Here is a 27051-nt window from a genome sequence, read left to right as displayed (position 1 = left end):
TTTTCTCCGGGTGGGCACTCCCAAAAACATGCGACATTAATTGCCCGTAGGTGTGATTGTGGGTGCGGCTGTTTGTCTCGATGTGCCCTGCGATTGGCTGGCGACCAGTTCAGGGCGTACCCCGCCTCCTGCCCGTTGACAGCTGGGATAGGCCCTCGTGAGGATAAGCGGCAAGAAAATGGATGATTGGATGGATAATTATCTTCCCCACTGAACAAATACAAAGTTACAAATTTGTCCCTTCTTGCATTTTCTCCCCAAAAACAAAAACACTACTGTCTTTTTAACATGAAGGACTTTACAAAAACACGTAGTGATATCATAATTAGATCAAATTTAAATGAAACAATTTGGGCATCGTGATGAATTCATTTTGACTCCTCCTGGTGGGTGAAGCTTGTCCACCAGGGGGCAGCACAATGCGGTCATGTGCACAAATGAGGAAAAGTTTTCCTCATCTACAATAAGTGACAAGGTAATCTTGAGTAAAGCCGGCCCGAGGATTGTTGTATTTATTATATGTATATGTATGCAGTGTTTGTGCCCACATATCTGCTGCGTAAAATGTTTTCCCATGTCGATACTGTACTTTAGCAATACTGTACGTGTTAGCGTTAGGCTAGCAGACTTTAAGGCACCGTTCCGTAATTTTTAATACACCAGGTGTAATTCTATTCATTTTTTGTTCATTTTGAGGACTTTTTTTTTTGGATATATTGGTCAAATTGTTGCTTGCTGTGAAGGGAGTTGAGTTCACTGTCACCATACAGCAAAAAAAAGAAATCAGATAAACGATGGCTCGTATCTTTATGTACCAGGATACAGTGGCCCAAAAAGCAACTCCAGTACTTGGATGACATTTCGCATTTGGCTTCGACCTGCAGTGACAACAATTTTAGTTCAAGTAAAGTGTTTTTGTTTTTTGTTTTTTTTTCTTTCTCTCGCTCCCGCGATGTCTTTTAAAGGTTGAAGCCCTTCACGTCGTACCAGTTCCGCGTGAAGGCCACGAACGACATCGGCGACAGCGAATACAGTCAGGAGAGCGAGGCCGTCACCACGCTGCAAGACGGTGAGAACGCGCCATCGAGTCGCACTTAGCGGTCCTTGAAGACTTTGGCGTTGTACCGGCCACTCGCCCAGACCGGAGACCGCCATTGTTTGGGAATGCCGCATCCTGGCCTCTCTGTGTTTTAGTCTCGCGTCTGCTTACGGACGCTTTGATGTCGGCCGTTCCCGGCGAATACCCGAGGCTCAGTTTGCTTTGAAGCTGCTTCCAACGCCCGAACGCGATCATATTTCTGCCTGCCGTATTGTTTTGCTAATAATAATTCCTTTCTTTTCCAGCCCCGGACAAGGCCCCCACCATTCTGTCGGTGACGCCGCACACCACCACGTCGGTGCTGGTCCGCTGGCAGGTGACGGGAGGAAGGATAACGCCGTTGGGTGTCAAAACGCCGATGATGATTTTTTTGTTCGTAGTCTCCCTCTGAGGATCACATCAATGGCGTCCTGCTGGGCTTCAGGGTCCGCTACAGAGAGTTGTACTACGACCGGCTGCGCAGCTTCACGGTGCACCCGGTGAACAGTCCCTCCCCGAGCTGGGCCGACCTCACCGGTGAGAATTTTAGTTCTTAACCTTTACCATTCGTACAGTTTGCAATTCAACAAAAAAACGGAAGAGGAAATGACGCCCGCGTGAGACGAGGTTAGAGATTGATGATCGTCGGCCCAGATTGTTTTCCGTGCAGTTTGAATCGGAAAAATCCCTTTGAACACACCATACGCCACAGGGGAATCATCCATAATCATAAAGCGGAGATCATACTCGAGATTTCGGGTGTGTGTGTGTGTGTGTGTGTGTGCGTGTGCCCAATTTAAGGATTCCTTATCATATTTAGTGAATTGTTTATACATTCGCGATTTTCAGCACCAACCTTTTACCGAATAGATCAGGTCGGACAAATCATTCAGAAGACAAGGATTATTCATAACGAGGATAATCATTCGGAAACGCCCAACAGTTGGCCATTGAACGACTTTGATCAGAACGGTGGAAAATGCTCATAAATTTGCCCGATTGTCGGTATGTGTGTACTCCACTTCAAGTGTTTGGAATGTGTAATTTCTAACACAAAATTAATCTTATCCAAACGGATGACTATATGTTCGACTGTTCCATAAAACGCTCATCTGTTCGATGACTTAAAGTCCGCGAACTTTGACCTGGTTTCTCTTGAACGACTTTGATCAGAACGGTGGAAAATGCTCATAAATTTGCCCGATTGTCGGTATGTGTGTACTCCACTTCAAGTGTTTGGAATGTGTAATTTCTAACACAAAATTAATCTTATCCAAACGGATGACTATATGTTCGACTGTTCCATAAAACGCTCATCTGTTCGATGACTTAAAGTCCGCGAACTTTGACCTGGTTTCTCTTGAACGACTTTGATCAGAACGGTGGAAAATGCTCATAAATTTGCCCGATTGTCGGTATGTGTGTACTCCACTTCAAGTGTTTGGAATGTGTAATTCTAACACAAAATTAATCTTATCCAAACGGATGACTATATGTTCGACTGTTCCATAAAACGCTCATCTGTTCGATGACTTAAAGTCCGCGAACTTTGACCTGGTTTCTCTTGAACGACTTTGATCAGAACGGTGGAAAATGCTCATAAATTTGCCCGATTGTCGGTATGTGTGTACTCCACTTCAAGTGTTTGGAATGTGTAATTTCTAACACAAAATTAATCTTATCCAAACGGATGACTATATGTTCGACTGTTCCATAAAACGCTCATCTGTTCGATGACTTAAAGTCCGCGAACTTTGACCTGGTTTCTCTTGCCCGCAAAACGACTCATTCTGTGGGCGGACCTCTGACGTCGCAAATTCTGGGATGACGATAAGGTGGGAGTCTTTTGTATTCACGCCGAAGGAAAAACCCATTCGTTTCGAGAATTCCTCAGTGATTGTCTGCTACGTTTTATGATTATTATATTATTACTTATTCGTGAAAATATACCAACTTAGACTACATTGTCGGCTTCTGTGCGTTTTGGTGCAATAATCAGCATTTTACACGCAAAGTAGTCGTCGCGTACCAGATCACCAAATACACGGCGTTTGCATAATTTCAAAACAAGACCGAAAACTTTGTATATACATTCAGGATATCGAAGCCTTCGCTATTTTATCAGTTTATGACTAACTAAACCAAAAAAAAAAAAAGAATTTCACAAACGCTTACCGGTGGGTATTTCCAGCAAGAGGCATTTCCTCCACGACGGGTCTGACTGCTGTGTCGGCTTCGTCTGAATTCCAACGTGCGTTGGCTCAAATTGAAAGCTCGTATTCTTCACCGTCGTCAGAATAATGTTCATCGCCCGAATTATCGGAAAATTCGTCGGCGTTCTTACGGCGTATCCCCACGGGATCCGTCTTGTTGTCACAACGTCCTGCGTCGGCTTTTTCCGATGAATCCAGCAATGTGCGATCATTTGTTGCTGATAGTTGAAAAATAAAAATGTTTCCTCCATCACAGATTTCCGATTCGTATTCAGCGTAAAAACGGTGCAATATTAGCAAAAAAGGTGCATTGCGGTCCTTCCGTTCCCTTGAAGGAATCGCGATCATAAATATCGAAGAGGTTTAACATTTGCGATTGTTTTTTGAGCAGCTCGGGGACGAAGGAATCATTGAACGCATCCCACAACACTGAGTACGATCGCTGTCAGGGACGCCCGAGAATCGGCTTTTGCAAGTAAAACCGCCGGAAATTCGCCCGATTCTCGTTACGCGTGTTGACGTTTCCGCTGTAAGAACGCAATAAAGTAGCCTGACATGTTTAGCTCCACATCCCGGTTTTTAATGTGTGTTCCTTGCCGCCTTGAAGACAATTTCTTCTTCTTCTTCTTCTTTTTCCCGCAGCTCCTTACAGCATGAGGAACTTGAGCGAATCCTCCCTCACCCAGTATGAACTTGACAGTAAGTTTAAATCTCCTTTTATGGCCGTCGCCGCCCCGCCTCCATCTCCTCGCGTGCCGCCCAGCGCATTTCATCGCCCGCAGAGCTCATCCCGCGCAGTTTGTTGACGCTCATGTATGTGTGCGACTTTAATCTCCGCAATCTGCCCCGTCATTTTATTGCAGTATTTTCAGGCTTTTTTTTTTTTTTTTAATCAGCCGCCCCCCCCCCCCAAATAAATAAATAAATGCAAAATCTAAATAAAAATCTCGTCCCCGCAACAACCCCGTCCTTTCATCAGCCCGCCTTTTTTTTTTTTTTATTCCCACCACCAAGCGTGTGATGTCGTCTCGCCACGGGCGCGGCGGCTCTCGTCTCTCGCCTCTCGCTAGACTTCTTTTTATCTCGCTCCTCTCTCTCAGATTTGAGTAAACACAAGCGCTACGAGATCCGACTGAGCGTGTACAACGCGGTTGGGGAGGGTCCGAGCAGCGCGCCGCAGGAGGTCTTTGTGGGCGAGGCAGGTGTGTCTTCTGTCATTACGCACTTTTTATTTTATTTATTTTTTTTTTTTTTGGGGGGGGGGGTGTAAGTTGTGACTGCTAATGCGATGCCGCGTCCGCCATGTTGTAGTCCCGACGGCGCCGCCCCAGAACGTCGTGGTCCAGTCCTCCACCGCCACCCAGCTGGACGTCTCTTGGGACCCCCCGCCGGCCGACGCGCAGAACGGCGACATTCAGGGTTACAAGGTATCGTCTCCTCACCTTGCGTCAAACGTTGCAAAATTGATGGAATTTTCTGTGCGTCGCGATATTAAGTGGCGCCGAGCAGATGGATGGATGGATGGATGGATGGATGGATGGAAACGTTGCATGGGATTTTTATTTCCAAAATTCTCCACCTCAACTTCCCCAAATGAAAATTTCCAGGAAGCTTTTTGGCCGTCTGCACCCCAATTTGCAAACGTTGTTGTTTTCCCCGCAGATTTACTTCTGGGAGTTCCAGCTGCAGAACGAGACGGAGCGCCTGCGGACGCTGTTCCTGCCGGAGTTGGGCGTGAAGCTGAAGAACCTGACGGGCTACACCACCTACATGATCAGCGTGGCCGCCTTCAACGCGGCGGGCGACGGGCCCCGATCGCCGCCCGCCAGAGGACGCACTCAGCAAGCAGGTGACCGTCACGGGCGCCGCGGGGAAGGTCGCGCTCCGCTCGTGGCAGAACACCAAAAGGGGCACGTGTCCGAGTCCACTCCAATTGCAAACTGCTCATTCGTCCGTTCATTATCCAAGCCGCTTATCCTCACAAGGGTCACGGCTTAAGCCGGGGCCGATCCCGGCTAGTTTCGGGCAAAAGGCGGACTACACCCTGAACCGGTCACCGGTCGGTCGCAGGGCAGATAGCGACACCATTACAGAGCGGGAATCGATCCCACGCTGCCCGCACAAAAGGCAGGCAGGCGTGTGTACCACTACACCATCAGTGACTCGCTGCTCACTCATAAAACTTTTAACAAGATAGAGACACAAAAATGACTGCAGTTTATTGGGAAGCTGTGCCGTAGCCAGTTATGTCCAAATATCTGTTATACTGCCCCCTGGTGGCAATGGCGAACACAGTAGGAGCAGAATTCCAAAAAATGGATTTCGATTTAATCGTGTCATTACTGTGTGTCCATGTAAAACACAGTATTGTTGGGTTCTACTTAGCCGGTTAGAAATCACATTACATAAATGGTAGCTTGTTTTTTTTTTTTTTTTTTTTTTTGCTATGGTGCAATTAATTTCATTTCAATGGGGAAACATGATTTTCAACCTACGAGTGTTATACATATATATATATATATTATATATATATATATATATATACATATATACACACAAACGCAAATTCAATAGCTTTAAGTCTACTGAATTTGTGATTAATCTATGTGAACTTTTTTTTCAATATTTTGTATTTTTATGAAATACATTTGAATTGAATCATTTGTTTTTTTTCCTGTAAATGCCGTCGTGGTCAATTTCTGCTTGAGTTTACAGTAGATTCAAATCAAATGAGATGGACATTTCAGGAATGGATCAGCTGGAAAAGCGTTAGCCTCACAGTTCTGAGGACCCGGGTTCGATTCCGGCCCCGCCTGTGAGGAGTTTGCCTGTTCTCCCCGTGCCTGCGTGGCTTTTCTCCGGGTGGGCACTCCGGTTTCCTCCCGCATCCCCCAAAAAAATGCGACATTAATTGGACACTCTAAATTGTCCGTAGGTGTGATTGTGAGCGCGGCTGTTTGTCTCCATGTGCCCTGCGATTGGCTGGCGACCAGTTCAGGGTGGACCCCGCCTCCTCCTGCCCGTTGACCGCTGGGATAGGCTCCGGCACTCCGCGTGACCCTTGTGAGGATAAGCGGCCAAGAAAGTGGACGGATGGACATATCAATGCTGTATATATGAAAGTCATATCTCAAGCAGCACTGTGAAAGTATCTTTTTTTTCCCTCGTATAAGGAGGTTAGTTGTGATCCCCACGGGCCGGTTAAAAACAAGCCAAGGGCCGTACTTTGAAGAGGCCCGGTCCAAAACAAACAACACACATCACGCCGCCGCAGCCCGACGTTGACGTGACTTAATGCGAATGATTAAAAAGCTGAACAAGTCCAAACCTCGGGAGGAAATCAAAACAAGGGATCCGCCGCGGCTGTGAAAGACGTCTCTTTTTTTTTTTTTTTTTCCCGCAACGGCGGCGTCGCCGGGCTCAAGGTTACGTTGTCGTCAATTTGCAGTGCGCGCAAAGAAATGAATAATAAAAAAAAAAAAGTAAAACAACCTTCAGCCTTGCCAAAATATCAAACGCGGAGATATTCACACCGGTTTCATCCTCTCTGCTACTGAATTAAGCCACAGAGCATTAGTTAAGACACCCATGTTGATTATTATTTGCCTCGCCAATCGCACGATTGCATCTTTCTTCATTAGCTGACACACGGGAAAATAAAAATTATTTACTGGATCAGGTTGTGTCATAATCAACAGTTTTTTGGCTCGCCGCGCCACCGCAGGGCTTCTGGGACAAGAGCCAATGCAAAACAAAACAAAGCTTTTTGCTCATTTTTTTGATGCAGCCAAATCCCAACACTTCGCTGAAGGTCACGTGACCTTTGAGCTCACTTTGCTTTAACTGCAAAGAAATGCCTAAAGTTAAGAAAACAAATATTTTGTGCATTTGACACGCTTAAAGTGGTGGGAAAATATCCCACCGGATCGTCGCGGGGCTTTTCCACGCTGCAACAATGAGGCACTCTTGAGCTGCCACGTCAGCGCGAAGCCTCGGTCCACGAGATGGCCGTCGCGGCTGACTTTTTTTCCCCCTCTTTGCATGCTTCTCTGGGTGACATGCGTGCACTCACAGCCAACAATGTGGCACTCTAAAGAGGCCACACCACCCCAACGCCAAGTCGGAGTTTTCACTTCCCACTGCCATGCCACCTTTCTCTGCATGACGTACGCGCAACCACGTTGGACAACGAGGCGCTCTGAATGGGCCACGCCAGTGGACTATCGGAAGAAAAGATGCATTTTCAAGGTTTAGGCATAGCGAACTGCGCGTTGCAATAGGTTCAAGTTCTTATACAGTGGCGGGGGGGGGGACTCACTGAGACGAGTTTTAGCCACCCTGCCCAAAAAAAATTGAAGGTTGGACAATTGAAAAGGTGAAAGATGCTTTATATGGTATATTTCCACATTTGAGTACGACACCGTTCTTAGCCCTTGCACCTTTTCAGCAATTATCATCTTCATCCGTGTACCGTAATTCCCGACCTACTTAGCCCACCTGTGTATAAGCCCCAGCCAGTCCATTTGTAAAGGAAATACCATTTGGTACGTACATACACCGCAAGTGCCCACATTGAAACCGACATTGAAACACGAGTTATTTACAAAGACAGTACGGAGAGAGTTTAATGCTAGCGCCGCCGCGCTGATGCTAGCGCCGGCGCGCTAACAGGGCCAGTTAAAAAAAAAAAAACATACTGGTAAAAGTCAGTGAGACACGGCAGTAAGACGCTAGCGCAGCGCTAACGGGGCCGGCCCGGTTAACCTTTTCCGCTTGAGTGCGCCCCTGTTGCGTGTGGAAAAAAGTTGCGGCTAATCGCCCGGAAATTATGGTATAATGTATTACAAAAGTCCTCTTTGAATTGACTTGAAGTCCAGTAATTGAATCCGTTGTATTTGATTTTACTCTACAAGTATGAGTAGCTCTACTTGAGTCCAGACTGTGATTGCTGCGATGCTTTGTCCGCGCACTGTGAAGCTCGACCGTGATCGGAATGTCTCCTCTGAAGCCCCCAGCGCTCCCGGCTTCATCCACTTCGGCGAGCTGACCACCACTTCCGTCAACGTGTCGTGGGGCGAGCCCAAGCGGGCCAACGGCATCGTGGAGGGCTACCGACTGGTTTACGAGCCGTGCACGCCGGTCGACGGTGAGGAACTCGTTAAGTGGCCCGGGCTCTCCCCGGCGGCGCTTTTTCCCCTTCTGTGATTTAGCGCCGCGCTAGCCCGCGGGGGTCAACGTCATCTTCTAAAAGTCTGGCTCGCGCCCTCCGTCTTTCTACAGACAGACAGCATATGCGGCGTTTATGACACGCCGGAGAATATACGATGTATCCTCGTAAAAAGGTGTGTGCGGCTCGCTCTCTCTCCGTAAGGAGAACATGACTAATAGCTGGTTAAGTGCGGGCGCCGGAACCAGATTGTTAAGTAATTGGGGCCAAAGGTGGAATGCTGAGCTGAGGTTGCTCCGCTCTCTCAACTAATTGCTTCAGCGTGAAATATCTTTTGGGCGTAGTTTTCCTGATTAGGGATGGGCATTTCCATAAAGCGCCGCGATGGACTATGGGGAAAATTAACCAGGATATAGCCGGGTGTTGGTTTGGGGTTCTTCGGATATTATTTTCCACGGCAGGAAATGTGTAAATACTCTCAAGTCACACGTTTTTTTTTTTTTTTTTTTTACATCAGTATAACCATCCAACGTTCCTCATTATGGAGAAACATCCCATCTGATTTAGTTTAGTGCGGACTGGACGGGTTGCTAGGCGATCTTAAGGCATGCATAGAGCTCGTGCACGTGACGTCAGCATTTTCACGGCGCCGTATTGCCGGTCAAAAAGAGCTGCTCGACGGTGTGGGGGAGATTGAACCGGAGCAGAATAGTCACAATACCCCGAGACCTGTTGTGCTGTCGGTTGTCCCAATAGACGTGACTGATATCTTTGAAGAACTTTCGATGGAATATCAGATGTCAAGACCGGAAAATATCGATGGATTTCGGCAATTAAACGTGGTGGACGGTGCCCAACAAAATGCACACGATTGTGTAGCGATGGCTTCATTTCAGGTAGGAATTATTCTTCTCAATCGCAATTTACCAAAAAGTATTTATAATGCCAAGTTGGCTCATTTGAGGACAATGCGTATTTAAAAAAAAAAAACTGTTGCAGAGGTTTACTAAGGTTAAGTTTGGCCGCAATCGCTTCCGTGTACGTTCCGTGGAGATGACTCCGTCCTCTTTTGTTTTCAGTCATAGTTAATGAATGCGAGTTTGTGCAAGACCAGGGGTCATTTCTTTAAATATTGGTGTATGTATTGAATACTAGCCGAAAAGATCGATGGATTTTGTCAAAGGTTAACGTGTGGCCGAACGCGCTTCCGCGTTCACGAGCCGTCAAAAGCGTCACTACGTGGGATTTATTCCTGATGAGAACGGATCCAGTAACAAAGTATTCATATGCATCCAGACTTTTCTTGGCTTTCAAACTCTTCCGTGAAAATCTCGACGAATTACTCACCAGATGCACGTGTAGATTCAGCGGAAGTGAATTAACAGTCCAATTTCTTATCGACGAAAACATCGACTTTGGCATTAAACGGGTTCTCTATGCCGAGTGTCTCTCGTTTTTCCACGTACTATTTATTTTGACCTTCCGAAATGCCTGACGGTATCGGACAAGACTCTGGGCATCGTGCTACAAGACATAATTCCGCGTCGTCTCCAACCGACTTAGCATTGAGCAATGGTTAGCGTGACCGGCAATATGGCGACGTAAACAAAATTCACGTGATTTTATGACGTCGGTGCACAAGCTCGAGAGAAAAGCAGCCATTCAGGCTCACGTTCACACGAATGAACGTTGTGATGCACGCACCCCGGGGAACGCATGCAAAAGTGGTTCTCATTTCAGACTCCCAGTCAAAAAGGTTCCCGGGTTCAAATCTCCCGTACGCTGGCTTCCCAAAACGTGCTCTTTGGGTACGTTGAACGCTAACCAGCAAGCCTGAGGTTGAAGTTCTCCAGAAAATGTCACATAAATTGGATTGCTGATACGGGATTTAAAGTCCAGAAATCTCTAGCAGAATGGAGCATCTAGAATCTCTTCTGTACAGACTCCTCTGCTCGCACTCCAGGTGTCAGTAAGATAGTGACAGTGGACGTGAAAGGCAGCGCCCCCCTGTGGATGAAAATCAAGGACCTGGCCGACGGCGTGACCTACAACTTCCGCATCCGCGCCAAAACGCTCACCTACGGGCCCGAGGTGGAGGCCAACATCACCACGGGGCCCGGAGAAGGTGAGGCCCCCTTTTTTCAACGCTTTTCACATTTTCAAAAGTGTTCACCTTGTCGACTCACCCTGACCCCCGACCAAGGAGCGCCGGGCCCTCCGGGAGAGCCCTTCATTTCTCGCTACGGTTCCGCCCTGACGCTGCACTGGACCAGCGGCGACCAAGGCCGCGCGCCCATCACGCGATACGTCATCGAAGCGAGGCCGTCTGGTAAGAACAAACAACAAAACAAGTTCCTGGCCTGCTGATTTCCACCAATGGTGGTCAACATGCGAAATTGTAAATTAATAAGTGTAAATTCATTTACAACCGTCTTATTTCATTTTGTCGTATTTCACGTGGCCATGCTGCTTCCATTACGGTTTTGTGCGATTTTTGTCCAATCAGATTTCAGTCTCTTGTGTTGCCAGGCTGACAGGATCTGGCCAGAACCTTCAGATTCAATCATGGTGCCCAAATAACCTAAAATGAAAAAATAATCAAAAGTAACGTGGGCAGTGACCCCTGCCGCCCCAAGAAAGGTTTATTATAGCTGTAGCTGTCTATTATACTGCCCCCAGGTGGCCAAGGCACGTGCATGCAAAAAAGGGGCACAATTTTCCTTGAATTGCAGCAAAAAAAAAAAAGGCACAAATTAGAATTTTCTGCATTCATGAATACAATACAATAGTACAGATTTGCTATTTTTCTCATGGAAAATGTAAAGCCGTAGTGTGGTGGATCAAGCGGTGGATCAAGTCCCTACGGAAGGTGGCAGGCGCGGTGCCCTCCGCCGATCTTGACCTTTGTCACGCTACGTTGCAGATGAGGGCTTGTGGGACATCTTCATCAAAGACATCCCCAAAGAGGTCACGTCCTACACGCTCAACCTGGACATGCTGCGCGAGGGCGTCACGTACGACTTCCGCGTCATCGCCGTCAACGACTACGGCTACGGCTCGCCCAGCCTGCCCTCGCCTTCCATATCAGGCGAGTCGACTAAAACGTACTAAGGCGACCGAAGTCGCCTTAGTACGTCTTACTGGATTGTTGCTGTTGTTGGTTTCCAGCCCAGAAAGTGTCGCCGTTCTACGAAGAGTGGTGGTTCCTGGTGGTCATCGCGCTGGTGGGCCTCATCTTCATCTTGCTGCTGATTTTTGTCCTCATCATCCGCGGACAGAGTAAAAAATACACCAAAAAGACTGATTCAGGTAGGAATTTGTACCCTGTCCTGATTGTCAAAACGGTTACTTTTGTCCCCTCTGGAGGCATACAGTTAAGTTTGCACTGAAAAGATTTTGACGGATCTTTAAAAATGGAACGAAACGACACTGGAAAAGATTACCGTAATTTCCAGCCGACAAGCCGTGACTTTTTTTCCCCACGCTTTCAACCCTGCGTTTTATGCGGTGATGCGGCTAATTTGTGCATTTTTTTCAAACGTCCGCAAGGGGGCACTTGACCGAAAAAGGTAAGAATGAGACCGGTGGAATATATGTGCCGAGGAAGTGACTTTTACTGGCCCTGTTACCGCAGTGCTACCGTGTTGCTGCTGTGTTACTGGCATGTCTGAGTGATATTTACTGGTAAATTTTATTTTAACTAGCACGGCACTAGCGTTAGTGCTGGCTTTAGCGAGGCGCTAGCCTGGCGTTGGCGCTCGCGTTAGCGCTGCGCTAGCATTAAACTCTTTCTGTGTACCGTCTTTCTTTGTTTTAATGTTGGCTTCAATGTAGGCACTTGCGGCTTTTACACAGCTGCAGCGTATGTACGTACCAAATGGTATTTCCTTTACACATGTACTCGGTGAGGCTCATAACCAGTTGGCGCTCTGTAGGCTGCGAATTACGGTAATAAGATGTTACAAGATCTATTCTTTCAGTTTGTCACGTGTCCGGGATAGTAAGCAGAGGTCGATTCCAGCCCACTTTGGGCGAGAGTCAATCGCAGGTGTTTATAGACAAGCAACCGCCTGCATGGACACCTACGGACAATTTAGCATCCTAAAGGGGCCCGACATCCGTGGTCCTGGAAAGAGGGATGACGCTGGAGTACCAAGAGAAAATCTTTCTTAACTTTGAGCTTAGTCAGCGTTTTAGCTCGCTGCCTGGGTTATCGAGGTCGGCGGGACTCGTGTCGAGAGGACTTGGGCCCCGTCGGCACCGGCCCGTCCGGCTACAAGTGAACTACGCAGACTCGAGTCCACCAAAAGCGGCAATCTTAAACCGTTCAAAGACATTCGAGAGCCTTTTACGGCCTCCGCCAGCAACACACAATGCATCGCGTTGGTTCCTTTGTCGCTGGTGCCCGCAATTATTTTTAAAAGACATTTTTCAGACGGTTAAACAAAACCGCTCTCATGTTAACCGTTGACCGTTTGACTTGCAAATCTTCACAATTGTTCTGCCCTGCCAGCAAAAAGGAAGACAAAAAAAAAAGAGCATGTCCTTCACCATTTTGGAGGCTCTAACGTTTAACAATGGTTCATTCCCATCGCGCACAGGAATTCAAGTTATTACCCTCGCCTTGGAGGTTATTTGCAAGTTTACACAATAAATGTCTCTGTCGGGCGGTCGCCGAGGGGGAACCGTCAAAAGTTGGTTTCATCTTTTGTGTGGCATTTGACATTTGACATCCGTTTTCTTTTCAGGACATGAATCTTGACGCTCTTTTGACTCTCGTAATGTTTGTGAAGTCCTCTGGTACTCTGGTCCAGAAATGAAAACCTTTCCTTTTGTTTCTGATAAAAAGCCGCAATTTCAAAGCGACCGCCCGAGGGTTGCTTTTCGGGTGACCAAATTCAGGTTTTGTCCATTTCGAATGCCGCTTATTGTCTTAAACCTCTTTGAATGTCACATTACAGATTATGAATGAGTTCCAGTCATCGGTGGGGGATTGGTCGCGAGCCCCGCCTCAAATAACAAAAATGGCCCCCTCCGAAGCCTTGTGACTGGCCATATGAGCCACAAGGTGGTGCCAAAGCTGTTACTTGTGTAAATAAAAGCTCCGCCCCTCACTTCAATCTAGCTCGTTGGCAGCGGGATGCCACAAGGTGGCGCCAAAGCACTACTTTTCCATTAGAAAGGGCTTTGGCGTTTGAGCAGCAAAATGTTGCGTGACAAATGCCCGACGAGACGTGAGAGGACTTGAATCCCGCAAGCCTCCTCACTCCCTCTCCCCCGTCGCAGGCAACCACTCCAACTGCACGGCGCTGCCGCTGACCCACGGCGAGATGGTGCGCCTGGACGAGGGACGCTTCCCCTCGCTGGAGCTCAACAACAGGCGCCTCTCGGTGAAGAACTCCTTTTGTCGCAAGAACGGCATCTACACACGGTCAGTGGCCTTGAATTCATTTCCTGCGTTTTCAAAAGTGTATTGTTTTCTTTACGAACGATGAGATAGGATGAATTACACGCTGTTATGTCTTCCTCTCGTCCCTCACAATACTTCCTCGATCCGGACGGAACAAACGGAGAGCCCGAAGGAGCCCAGCTGCTGATTTGGGTCCTCCCTCTTCCTCTCCCATGACGGATATTCAGCATATGAATGTCGCCATCCTTCATACAAGGAGGACGGCACAATAGCAGCTAATTAGCATTCATGAGCTTCGCCGTGTCCTCTTTGTCCGTCCGTCGCAGCTTTGGCCACTTGTGTGCACTTGGGGGCTCCGAGGAAGACATTTTCCGGAATTCCTCCGTGTTGCGATGCTGCCAGAATTCAGACGAGTACAGACGTCCACTTGCCAGCTGGACTTTGTCAGCTTTGGTCGTCTTTCCCTAAACATGAGATAAAACTTGTTTCAAATTCCGCGTGAAAAACTTTTGAAACCTTGTTTGTTTTAGATTAGCTTTCCAAACTTTTTGGGGGGCCCATAACACTAAATGTAGTAAACTTACACAGCATATCACCGAAGTGAGTACACCATTTACATTTTTGTTAATATTTGATATCTGTTCATGGGATTAATCCTGAATAACTTTGCCTTCAAGATAACTCAACACACAGTCCACTTCTCCGGGTCGGTTCGCGGGGGAAGTAGCTTCAGCAGGAATACCCAGACTTCCCTTTCCCCAGCCACTTCTTCCAGCTCTTCCGGAGGGATCCCGAGGCATTCCCAAGCCAGCCGAGAGACGTGGTCTTTCTGTCCCGTGTGTCCGTGTCCTGGGTCGTCCTCGGGGTCTCTTTCTGGTGGGACGTGCCCGGAACGCCTCGTCAGGGAGGCGTCCGGGAGGCATTGGAATCAGATGCCCTAGCCACCTCATCTGGCTCCTCTCAATGCGGAGGAGCAGCCCCTCCCTGTTGACCGAACTTCTCACCCGTTCTCTAAGGGAGAGCCCGGACACCCTGCGGAGGAAACTCATTTTGGCCGCTTGTATCCGGGATCTTGTGACCCACAGCTCGTGCCCATAGGTGAGGGGAGGATCGGAGATCAACCGGTAAATTGAGCAATAAAAAGTCCGGATCACTGCAGACGCTGCACCGATCCGTCTGTCGATCTCTCGCTCCGTTCTTCCCTCACTCGTGAAGGAGACCCCGAGATACTTGAACTCCTCCACTTGGGCCCGACCTGGAGAGGGCACGCCAGCCTTTTGCGACTGAGGATCGTAGTCTCGGATTTGGAGGTGCTGATTCTCATCCCAGCCGCTTCCCACTCGGCTTCGAATCGCTCCGGTGTGAGCTGGAGATCACGGCTCGATGAAGCCAACGGAACCACATCATCTGCAAAGAGCAGAGGTGCCGACGCTGAGGCCAACGACATCACAGGATTTTGTGGTTATTAGAGGCTTTGTGCTCCATCACCTCCCTCAGGAGGATTTAGGGTTGAGCTCTTGAGCAAGGCACTTTGAACCACTGCCCTGCATCCCAGTTTGCAAAGACCGCACGTGCCGAGACACTCCCACCGCGATACGATGCCAGACCGGAGGCAAGTAGGAGGAGGAGGCCAAATAATTTCTCAGTGTCATCAGCGTTTCTCCATGATGAATGTTTGGACTTGTTTTAGAGTTTGACTCGATGCGGGGCAAAAAGGGACGAGCGCGTCTCCCGGCGCCGGACCTAATCCGCGCTCCGTGTAAACCGGCTCTAAAATGAGGAGCGTTCTCCTTGACCAAGGAGGCGATGAAAGCGCGCCGAGACGCCCTTTGAAGCGCGCCAGCCTGCCACTGTAGTCCTTGCTAATGAGCGGACCCCTCAGCATGAGAAGGGGCGGGGGACGGACGCGGGGGTCCCTGCGGGATATTTGAAAGGGGCGAGGGACCGAGGCACGACTTCCTACACGGTCGAGCCGGGAGGAAAAGTTTCAATAATTCACAGCTCGCTGACAGTATTTTGTCGTGTGATCTGGCGCACGGCGTCGCTCCCTCGGAACATCGGGCCCTCCTAACGTGTTTTCTTCCTTGGTTCCGCCCACTCAAGTAATCCCCTTTAACCTAAAAGGAGACGTCCCTTTGTTGTGTCAAGCTTCACACGGTCGCTGTCAGATTGCGTCTCCGCCAGATTTAGTCTCATTTCGCATTGCACGGCAATTCTTTCATTTTTTTTTCAAGTTGCTCCGCTTTATGAATTAATATTACACCCGACGTTGGCGTCTGCTCTGCCCCTGATCACGCAAAACCGTGGCTTCTACTTCTTTTCCAGCGCTCCTCCTCTAAAACAAGGAATAAACATGACGATAAGCGGGCGGAATTTGAGCATTTTTTTTTAATTCTCCCCGCGCCAGCAAAGGGCACGTTGTCAGGTGGAAGGATTATCTTGACGGATCGTTCCGGGGTGTGCGGTGTGTCAAGATATTTGTCCTCCCCCCGATCTGTTTGGAAAACAGTCGTGGCCGACAACTGCAAATATCAACGCGCTTCAACGTTTACGAGAGCAAATCCCCCAACGCCGAGTTTGGCCGCGTTCTTCTTCTTTTGGATGTCCCGTGGGCCCCATACCGCCCCAGACAGGTCAGTCTCGGTACTACGACGGACTTGCGGTTTGGAGGGAGGAGCCTCGCGATCGGCGGTGGCGATATCGTCCCGTTGTGAGCGTGACGTGCTGCGTGGGTCACGTCGTGCGCACCGCACGCCGTGCGGTTTAAAACGCGGTCGCCATTTTGGTTTGGTGAATTCGCGGAAACAAACCGTAACTAAGCTAGCTAAGTAACTAATGGGGGGGGGCAACCGCTATGTTATCGGTTGCGCAAACGAAAGCGGGCGTTGTAAAGCGTCTTTCTTTCGACTACGGGCTGTGATCAAGAGCCTGTGCGAGAAAACGGAGCAGTTAGCAACCAAACGGCGACAACTGTGGGTGTCTCCTATCTGCAGAGCCGATCTAGCAGCCGAGTCATCCCCTTCCGCTCGAGCATTTTGTTCTTGGTAAGTATTGGATACCATTTAGAATTTCACACCAACGAAGCAATTACTAAGTTCTGTGAAAGAGAAGTATTCTTTAGGCCCAAGGGCCTACATAATACTCGTGTGTGAATGCAATGCATGTCTCCAAAAATCTGTATTTTCTGTTTTATTATCATAAATTTGCGAAAATGAGTTACCGCACCGCTAGCTCTTTCGTGAGTTGAGTTAAAAATGTAGCAGTGGAAGTGGAGAAAAAGGCGCGGGCTGCACTTGGGACTCGTCCCGGTTGAAACTCTCTCTCTCTCCCTCTCGGTAACAAAAAGGAAAATATTAATTCGACACCATTTTCGTTGGTATAATCAACATAATTTAACACAACGCTGACTGTAATCACGCGGTACATTATTCAATTCCAACCTTAGCCGTGTGGGGACAGGTTGCTTACGATGGATACCGCCGCATGACGAACTCAGCCATTGATGAATTGGTTGTAGGCCTCCAGACCTTTGTAATTCTTTAGTTGGTCCACGGTATAAGCACTTTTCGAGAAGAGGAGATAGTTGATGATGTCTGGATAAGTGACCGACGCCCACAGTTCGAAATTCTTGCTCCGTTTGTGTTTCTCCGAGGCATATCGGGTCGATATTGTCGATCAAAGCGCACTTCTTGTCGTAACGTTTTCTTGAAACAACGTCTCGCGAGCCCCGATGACTTTCCAAAGTCTTTTTAGCCATCATGCGTCACTTTAAACGGTCGCACCAACGTTTGTGGAACTCCGGTCCGTATGCAAAAGCCATAGAGAGAACGGCGCGTCGGTACAGTGAACCCATCCAACATGGCCGCGTGCCCCGGATGCAGTCACATGGTCGAAAACGCTCGATAACGTGTGAGGTGTATGGGTATGTGTGCACCCCCGTCAAATCCCACAAATCCTAAGCATGTGGAGTCCTGATGGAGCACATGATGGACATTGTTGTCCTGAGTCAATGTTGACTGACCTTGAACGCATCATCGTCACAGTGGACGGAGAAGAAAAAGAACCGCTCCGCTCATGTTCACTTTTAAGATTTTTTTTTTTTTTTTAAACTCGAGCGGAGTTCATAAAAGGACTTGAAGGTAATCTAATGTTGTGTTCAGGGGCCAAGCGCGCTTGCGCAGCTTTTCTGCAGGAGCGAGCAGGGAAAGATTAGTTGACTTTGCTTTTAGTGTTCTTATTTTTAAGCACTTTTTAAAGCGCTGCGCGTCCCCTTTGAACACGAGCGTTTGGATCAAATGTGCTGTTTCTGCCCAACAGAACATTTGAGGTACTTTATTTTGAGACACAAATCAACTTTGGTGAGGATGTGAACTCAACTCAACTGATGCAAATGAACAGATGATGTTTGATTTGCAAGTGCACATTTTTGATATGATGCCAGTATCTGATTTTTATTTTTATTTTTTTGGGGGAGTCCGTGTTGGGACTGAATTTCCGCGTGCATTTCAAGTGACACTTATTCAATATGGGAGCGCTTTCATTGATGGAACACACGGAACTACCCACATAAATTACTCCACAAATGTCAGCGCAAAAGTAAACAACGATACATCAATAATTCAGATATGAAACATCACGTCGGGTTTCGTTGCCCTGGGCTGACTCTTGTCACGATTAATTTAAATGAGAGTAAGCCGGCCTGTTAAAAAAAACCCAAAACATTTTGCTCAGTGGTTGATGGCCACACCTTAAATATTGCATCTTGAGTTGTATTTGCTTTTTCTGGAGTTTACGTCGGGCAGTTAAAAGTTTTGATTTGCGTTGTTTGGCCAGACACGAGTGCGGAGAGGTCATCCATCATCGTATTGCCACCGGCTGGGTGGATCCCGTCTGTTTGTTTGCGCTGCACCCGCATTGGCACGTATCCGTAATCGAGCAGATTTGGGAATTTGGAAGAGGCCTGGTTCTGAAATCCTTTTCCATGTGTGTGTGTGTTTTTTTTTTTATTTCTGTTTATGCCATGACGCAAAAAATGTGAGTTTTGTTACTTGAACCCACTGATCTAAAAAAAAAAAAAAAAGTCTGGATGGCTCATTGGCCACCAAAATTGAAGTCGCCATCTGCCATCTTGATACTCCCAAAACAAGCATGCCGACATGTGTTAATCGCCAGTTTCATGGCTGTGAGAAAACGTTCCACAGGTAAGTTGGAAAGATTTACTTTGACATTGTTAAAGATTGTTTGTAAAGGGGTTTTCTCATTTTTATTTTCTGATTAACTTAATTCACTTGAACAAAGTTTTGTTCATGGTTGTTGTTGTTGTTCACTTTCTGGTTCACCTTCGTAGGTCGACGGTTTTTCGCGTAAAAGCGATGTCAATATTTTCCCAAACTTTATCAGTGGATAAGCAAAAAAAGCACATTTTCTGTGAAATTTTTGGATGAATTTCATAATACAGAACTCTGCAAATTGAGTTTGATTTTCAAACACGTTGAAATGTTCCGTCTGAAATAGGACGTCGCAGAGACGACAAATGAACGATGCGTTTAGCATCTATTTGCCCATTGCGAGTCCTTATTTCCAAAAATGTATCGAACTGATTGATAATATTAATATTTCATGTTTTTAATGACAAAAAATGCTTAGTTTTTTGCTATGTAATGATGATAGTGCTTCACAGCGTATTTTGGGAAAAGTTAACATGTCACGGAAATCGGGCCCCAGGTAATATGCAAGGTTTCTTGCTAGCCACGGTGTTCTATGTCTTCCCTTTGCACTTCGTTTTTTTTTTTTTTTTGGCTTACCAAAAATCCTTCACGTTACCGTAACTGAAGAAATGTCAAGCTCACATCACCAGTTTGAATTCTACATGCCAAACTTTGAGGAAAACCCCCGCCACAATCCAACCTGTAAACCATCTCCTCCACACGTTTTGGGAGCACCAAGATGGCGGCCAACCGGCTTCAACCAGTCGACACGGCGCTCGATATGTATGCTCTATCCAGTTTTTTTTTTTTTTTTAGATCAGTGCGCGAACCGTGCGACGTAGAGCCAGTCTAAAAGAAAGCGAAACAGGAAGGACAATCGAAGCTGATTTAGACTAGAGGAATGAAAACTGTATATATATGTATGTCAATTTTCATGGGTTTTTAGTCCGTGTGGAAGTGGATGTACAAAGTAAGCAGAAGCATCTCCATCTTGACCATTTTGCACTTCCATTGTCGTACTCGGTGAGCCCCACTGAACCTCTTCGGAAGCCTTTCATCCATCACGTGTCCGTCACGAGATCGACAGAGCCGACTTACGTGTACTCGAGCATCAAAGTGGAAACATCAGACGCAAAAGCTCCCAAGGGGCAAAAACAGGATTATAGAAAGACCTGGTCTTACGCATCCGGCCGTCGTGCGTCATTCAGATTGTTTTCAACTCACTCTTTCTGCGCTTTCTCGGTCTCGTACGTCAGGTCGCCGCCTCGGCCCAGTCCCGGAAGTCTGCACTACTCCGACGAGGACGTGAGCACCAAATACAACGACTTAATTCCGGCGGAGAGCAGCAGCCTGACGGAGAAGCCCTCCGAGATCTCAGATTCTCAGGTGAGCGCCGAAGCCCCAAACGGCAGCTCCGCCCCAGTTTGAGCGGGCCTTCAAACAGCGCTAGGCCGTCCGTACCGCGCTTTGAGCACACTTGTCAAGGCGCTGGACCGTGCTCACGTCACAGAACCGGTGGAGTTTACGTTTGCGGTCTCAGCGCAGTTGATATGTTCATTCCGGATTGTTTGAGAAGCATGAGCGCCCCCACACCAACTTGTATTTTTTCACTTGTGTCAACTAATGTTCCCTCTAAGCTGCGCAACTGCGCATTTGCGCACCTGTCGCACACTCTCGGCTCAGAGGAACAGATCCAGCGATGCGAACTACAGCCTGACATCTTTTGACACGGCAGCACACCGCCTCTCACAAAGAGCTGCTGCTCGGCCACACCGGGCCACACACTTTACTTCCTAGTTTACCTGACAATGCCCTTCCCCTCCATTTTAAAGGGGTACGCTCATAATTACAAACACCGGGGTATGTGAATAATAGAAGAAAAAGTAGTGAAACTCGATGACATTTTTTTTTTTTTTTTTGAGTAAAAAAGGTCTGGTCTGAAGGCAAAGTAGAAAGTGCAGGATGAGACGGTGTATAATGTTAAAATTCCACCTTGGCACAGCCTGATCCAGGATGAAAGCACGGACGATACATTGCTCAAAAAGCTAATTCTCTATTTTGAATATAGGAGGAAACATAACATTAACCCCAAAAACTGTTTTGTTTCAACATGCATTGCCAAAGATATTCTGCAAGTAATAATTCAGTTTTACACCAAGAAAAACAGACGGGGATATCATTGTGGGTTAAAAAAAAAAATGAAACAAAGTTGGAAGCGACATTTCAAATTTATAGTTAAGAGCTGGATTAGTATATATTTGTATTGTAATGTATTTTTGTGTGTTTGCTGACATTTTCAGTGTAAGTTTGCAAAAGCACAAAATTATTCTTAAAAACGTTATGATGGGAATGTAATGTGAACCCTTTAATGCAATGGTTGACACCGATTGGCCACAGTGCGTACGTCTGCTCTTGCTCACTGTGGTCAAAAGGGGGCGCTCACGGCCTTCGTGTGTTTACTCAGAGTCGTCAAATAGATTTTGTTTCAAGTTCTGGATTGGTTCGACAACCATCAGCTTGCCATCCTATCCTCTAGCACAGCACGTACTGTCTACTTCCCTGGCCCCACACAGTTGACCTGAAGTCTGCCTCCTTACAGTTTTGAAACACGGTCCACGTCCTCGTTCGCTAGCAAGGTTTGTCCCTAAGACCGCATTTTTGGACTTGTGTTGTACTCTGGCGCAGTCCACTTCCCCGACCCCAACACAGTCGATGCTCAGACTCTGGATTGTGAGGTTGTTTGAGCGCTTCGTACCGCGTTCAAGCGCGTGCTGCAGAACTGGAGCGCTTTGAGAACGGCCCGGTTATGGCGAGCAGATGTCTCCCACGGCGACAAACCACGACGACGATTCCCATATGGCGACTTAGACGGAATCAACACGCCGTCTAATTATTTAACTTCAAAGGGGAACGGTCGCATCTTTTCGGCGCCGCGTTTGGAGTTTGCGGCGGGATGTGGGAGGATTTTGTCTTCTTGTTCGAGAGACGTTTCCAAACAGGAAAGAAGGAACGCGACTCCCTCAACACTCGGCGGGAACGATCCGCTCTCGTGCGGACGCAAAACGCTCGATGTCGTCTTTCCGTGGCGTGGGCGTCCCACTGTTTAGCCGCCACTCGTGCAAACAGACGTCACGTCGACATCAGTTAGCCCCACGCGGCGGTAAAAAGCCGAGCCGCCCGTCAGGCGCCGGCGGACGTGCGACGCGGAGCCCGATTGCGCTCCTTTAACTGTTCGCGTACCTTGAAGCCCAATTAAGCGGCAACGATGCCCGTATTAATCTCGCAGGCATTTGTGAATCGGTTGTTATATGCCCAACAGGAGCAATTATCTCCGCTCCGTAGATCTGCACAGATCTTCGGATTCGTACATCACGGGTTTCCTCAAACAATCCGGGATAAATGTGCCGTGGGAACGGATTATTGCCAACTCTCGCAAATTCCCTGTCAGCTTTGGCAAATTTGCAGATTTATTTTTTTCAATGTGTCCTCCGTTATTTGCTGCTTAGCCCAGAGTGATAAAATAATCCGTGCTCCCTTGTGCCATGTTGAAGTGAGTTTGGGAGCTTCGAATCATGCTTTTCCACCATCTTGTGCCATCGTGCAGCCAAAGAACATTGTTGAGGTGCATCGAGGAGCTCCAAGTAGAACTATGCTGTCATCTTGTGGCATCAATAGGCAACGCTAAATTTTTTAAGGGTTTTGTTCATAACAAGCAGATTTTTGCTTTCGGCGGCATTGGACCCTCGCATTCTTGCTGTACGCCACCTGTACGCTTTCACCAATTTGCATATGTTTATTTTTTTACCTTTTTTAAAATTTAATGTTTATAATGTATGTTATTTTTATTTATTTTTTTAATTCGGAATGTTTATCACCATTAATTGAAGATTTTGGGGGCTTTAAAAGTGTATTTTTTTTTTTTTTTACAATCTGTGTCAATCATCCCCATATTTCTCAATCCGTGGTATTACCGACAGATCCATTTTGAATAACTTTTAGGCCTTATCCTGATCAACTTTAATCATTCAAGCATTATTGCGCAATATCGGAGCAATTGTATTATTTGTCACGTTTTCAAAGTCATGAATCAGGTTCTATTTTTAGAACTTTTAGCTCTTTCATGTTCTATTTTAAACACTTGGCTATTATTGCACTATGCCAGAGCAACAATATGCGATATTTTAAATCATATCCTCCACGAAGTGGACGTGTTTTTGTTCCAAGTGATGAATTCGTGCTCGCTTCAGTTTTTCAGCGCTAATCTATATTTTCAACTCGACTCAAAACGCCGTGATGATCTCAAATTCAAAGCGCTGAAACACCGCCGCCCAGAGGGATCGCTTATTAATTAGTATTTCACAAAGCTGGGCAAGACCATTTCCATGTGTACCCGGTGAAAATGTATTTGACGAGCATATTCGTCGGTGGCAGTAAACGGTGGGATTCTGGTTGACGAATACAAACGATCAGTGCGCGAGTTGTCAGGTCCACGTTTCTGTTTTCCATCGATGGGAAAACCCCAACGAATGTTGACTTCCGGTCTTGTCGGCTCCGCAGGGCAGCGACAGCGAGTACGAGATGGACCAGAGCCGTCAGAAAACGCACTCCTTCGTCAGCCACTACATCAGCGACCCCACCTACTACAACTCGTGGCGGCGGCAGCCCAAGGGGGTCTCCCGGCCGCCGGCGTACGGCTACGCGCAGCCCGAGCCCCTCGCGGAGCAGGAGTCTCGACCGCACCCGCCCCCCGTTCCCCCGCTGCCCCCTCTGCCGCCGCTGGTCCCGCAGAACGCGCCGTCCCCGCAGCCCCAAGCTCAGGGCCAGGGCGCCCCGTTCAGGCCCAAAGGAAGCCGGACTCCCACCCCGTCCCTGCTGTCGTCGGAACCCCCCGGCCAGCACGGCGCCCTCTACCGGCCCCCCAGCAGCCTGGGCTGCGCCGCCGCTCCGCCGCCCGCCGCGGGCTTCTCCTCCTTTGTTTGACGCGCTGGTTCAAATCGACGCCCCCCCCCCCCCCCCCTCGACGACTTTCTTGTTGTTTTCAATATTCCGCAACCGCGGCGTCCTCCTCCTCTTCCTCCGCCGAGTGTGCGCGCGTTCATCGATGTGACGTTTATTTAATGAAAAAGACAATCATTTCCAGGGTTTATTTGTCACGCCAGTCGAACGCTCTGTTATTGTTTCACATGAGAGCTTTACAGGTGAGGCCACGCGCTCGAATGGATGTCCAAAAAAAAAACAAAAACAACAACAACAAATGACTGAAAAACAAAGACTGAAACAGAAGCAGCGACGGCGACTGCGGCTCGCTCGACTGCCTTCTCCTTTCCCTCACCCGGCCTGATCGTTGTGTTTCCGATATGTACTCGTCTCATATTGTTTCCCGGCTATTTATATGAATACGCTTCAAGCTGACTAGTCCCGTTCAAGCTCCGTGGCACCTTTTGCAGGGGGGCGGGGGGTGGGGGGGTGATGTGTCGATTGGTGTGCTGCTGCAGTAGATAGCTGTACGATATACTTTTTTTTTTTTTGAATGAAATATGCGTCTTTTTTTGCTGTGAACTTGACCGAAAGAGCAAAAGCACAAGTGACGGCGGATCGGACGATGTTGCAAAATTGCGGCTGCTGTTGTCGGAGGACTGCTGGGAAAATTTAGTACGATGTGGTACAAAAACGTTGGATGGAGGAAAAAAAAAAAAAAAAATCACTGCGCCTGGACTACTCGAAACGGCATGCTGCATAAAATACAAACGTAAAGGGCAGCATGCTGACTTGGTGGCTCGCATGTCCGCCTCGCATTTCTCATGTCTGAGGTTCCAATCTCGGCCCTCCCTGATCGGAACTTTGCATCCTTCAGGCCGCTTCTCGCCCATAGTCAAGTGGAATTCAAAACCCTACAAATTTGCTATAAAAATGCTTTTTTTGCCCCCTCAAATGGTGAACGCATATACAATTTGAAATGCAGTATGGAAGTAAATGTGTGCCACCAGGATTTAAATTTGAAATATAAAGTGATCATTTTCAATAGCTGCTGCAATTCGCTGTGTAAAATTCGCTGTCTAAAATTCACCGTCTGTGCCAGCAGGCAGAACAGCCAGCCAATCACAGTTACGCTTTATTAGTCACGTGACGTCACATACTAAGAAAGCGTGACTTGATTGGCTGGCTGATCGGTTCTGACCTGAAGTAACCCTGCCTGGTGGCACGGACGGTGAATTTGAGACAGCGAATTGTAGCCGGTTGAATTGTCAACATTGAAAAGTTACACTGAAATACAACAATTGAAAATGTGATCACTTTACATTTCAAATTCAAATCCTGTTTTATGTGGCATTTCAATTTGAAATCCTGTGGCAATCATCTACTTCCATACGCAGAGCCTCATTTTGCAAAAAAAAAATAGTTCCATGAAAAAGAAAAAAAACAACACAATTGGATACTGTTCAAGGTGCATCTGCAATTCATTACAGCGTTATTACTAGAACTACTCTTGTTCATCGTAAAGCAATTATGGATTTACATAATCCCTCCGAATGTCCCGAACTCCTGTTTCCATGCTAGTGTTGACATCCTGAGGCTGCATTATCAGCGGCGCCTCCGCTCGTTGCAACCAAGTAGCGCGCTCAATCGTCGGGTCTCAGCGATGGATGAAACTGTCATGGCCGCCCCTTGATGAAAAGATTGCACGTGCGGTTAGTAAAGCTGTTTCGGAACCAGAAAAAGATGGTTTCATCGGACGTTAAGGGAGGGTTTTTTTTTTCCATTTGTACAAAATTAACTACATTCCTACGAGAACTGGCGAGGCAGATTATATCATGTGTTCGTAAAAATAAGGTTACGAAAAAAAAGAAAAGATGTTCATGTATGCTTCCGCATTTTCTACATCGCATCACGAGGACTCGGCAGTCCCGCTGTACAGTTGTAAGATTTTCCTCCTCGTGTAATCTGCAAAAGTCATTCTGATGTGAACGCCACCGCTGTATACGTCGCCAGACATTACGGATCGATTGTGACAGCCCCCGTGAAAATAAATTATTTTATTTTTCGTGTCTCTCCTTCGTACACCGCCGCCGTCTGGGTTCGATGTTCTCGGTGACCTGCGGGGGGGGCGTTTGAGGAACGCCGAAGCTAAAGGAGGGCTCGGGAATTTCGGGGAATCCGGCGGGAGGGAGCGCGAGGCTGTAATCGCTTTATTTCTGGCCGGAAAACATCGATCTGAAGCAAAGGCAGAAAGCGGGCGGGAGGGGGCGAGTGGGCGAGTGGACGAGTGGAGTGGGGGGAGTCTGGAAGGTTTCAAGCAAAAGATGTGCGCCGGACACATTCCTTGCAGAATTTAACAGTTCCCTGCTGTCTTGATAACATGTTGGAGGTGTTGTATATCCATCCATCCATTTTTCTTAGCTGCCTATCCTCACAAGGGTCGAGCCAATCGCAGCTGTCAACGGGCAGGAGGCGGGGTACGCCCTGAACTGGTCGCCAGCCAATCTCAGGGCACATCGAGACAAACAGTTGCACTCAAAATCCCACCAATGGGCAATTTACAGTGTCCAGTTATTGTCGCATGTTTTTGGGATGTGGGAGGAAACCGGAGTGCCCGGAAAAAAACCCACACAGGCAAGGGGAGAACATGCAAACTCCACACAGGCAGGTCAGGGATTGAACCCGAGACCTCAGAAGTGTGAGGCCGACGCTTCCCATCTGCTCCACCGTGCCGGCGTTTTTGGCGTTAACAACTCAAATCAACAATTGGCCGGCACCCGGTTCAGGGCGTACCCCGCTTCCTGCCCGACGGTAGCTGGGACTGGGCTCCGGCACTCCCGTGACCCTTGTGTGGATAAGCGGCTCAGCAAATGGGTGGAACTCAAATCAACAGGTGGTCGGGTCGGTGCAGCGAAAGCCCTGAGGGTGGGAAAAATTAGAGCAATTACTTGCAAAAGTCACGTTGGTAGACTGTTATCTTGTCAATCAATGTTTATTAT

At 47.7% G+C, this 27051-nt stretch overlaps 1 protein-coding gene across 1 annotated transcript in view; it reads left to right on the top strand.

Moving 5' to 3' along the window:
- The window catches only part of LOC133514285 (protein sidekick-2-like), a 166743-nt gene extending 140626 nt beyond the window's left edge, over nucleotides 1-26117 (top strand). Inside the window, 16 exon segments of the mRNA XM_061845836.1 lie at nucleotides 966-1069; nucleotides 1345-1415; nucleotides 1480-1615; nucleotides 3934-3990; nucleotides 4392-4493; nucleotides 4603-4718; nucleotides 4954-5140; nucleotides 8300-8437; nucleotides 10422-10583; nucleotides 10662-10787; nucleotides 11382-11546; nucleotides 11627-11767; nucleotides 13745-13889; nucleotides 20332-20461; nucleotides 23633-23930; nucleotides 23933-26117. Coding sequence (XP_061701820.1) covers nucleotides 966-1069; nucleotides 1345-1415; nucleotides 1480-1615; nucleotides 3934-3990; nucleotides 4392-4493; nucleotides 4603-4718; nucleotides 4954-5140; nucleotides 8300-8437; nucleotides 10422-10583; nucleotides 10662-10787; nucleotides 11382-11546; nucleotides 11627-11767; nucleotides 13745-13889; nucleotides 20332-20461; nucleotides 23633-23930; nucleotides 23933-24333 — 2479 coding nt within the window. The 3' untranslated portion in view covers nucleotides 24334-26117.
- The last annotated feature ends 934 nt before the right edge of the window (nucleotides 26118-27051 follow it).

The sequence above is a fragment of the Syngnathoides biaculeatus genome, chromosome 16 (assembly GCF_019802595.1).
Source record: "Syngnathoides biaculeatus isolate LvHL_M chromosome 16, ASM1980259v1, whole genome shotgun sequence".
NCBI classification, from domain to species: Eukaryota; Metazoa; Chordata; class Actinopteri; order Syngnathiformes; family Syngnathidae; genus Syngnathoides; species Syngnathoides biaculeatus.
The sequence above is the reverse complement of the archived record's forward strand: the minus strand, read 5'-3'. Positions and strand labels throughout refer to the sequence as shown.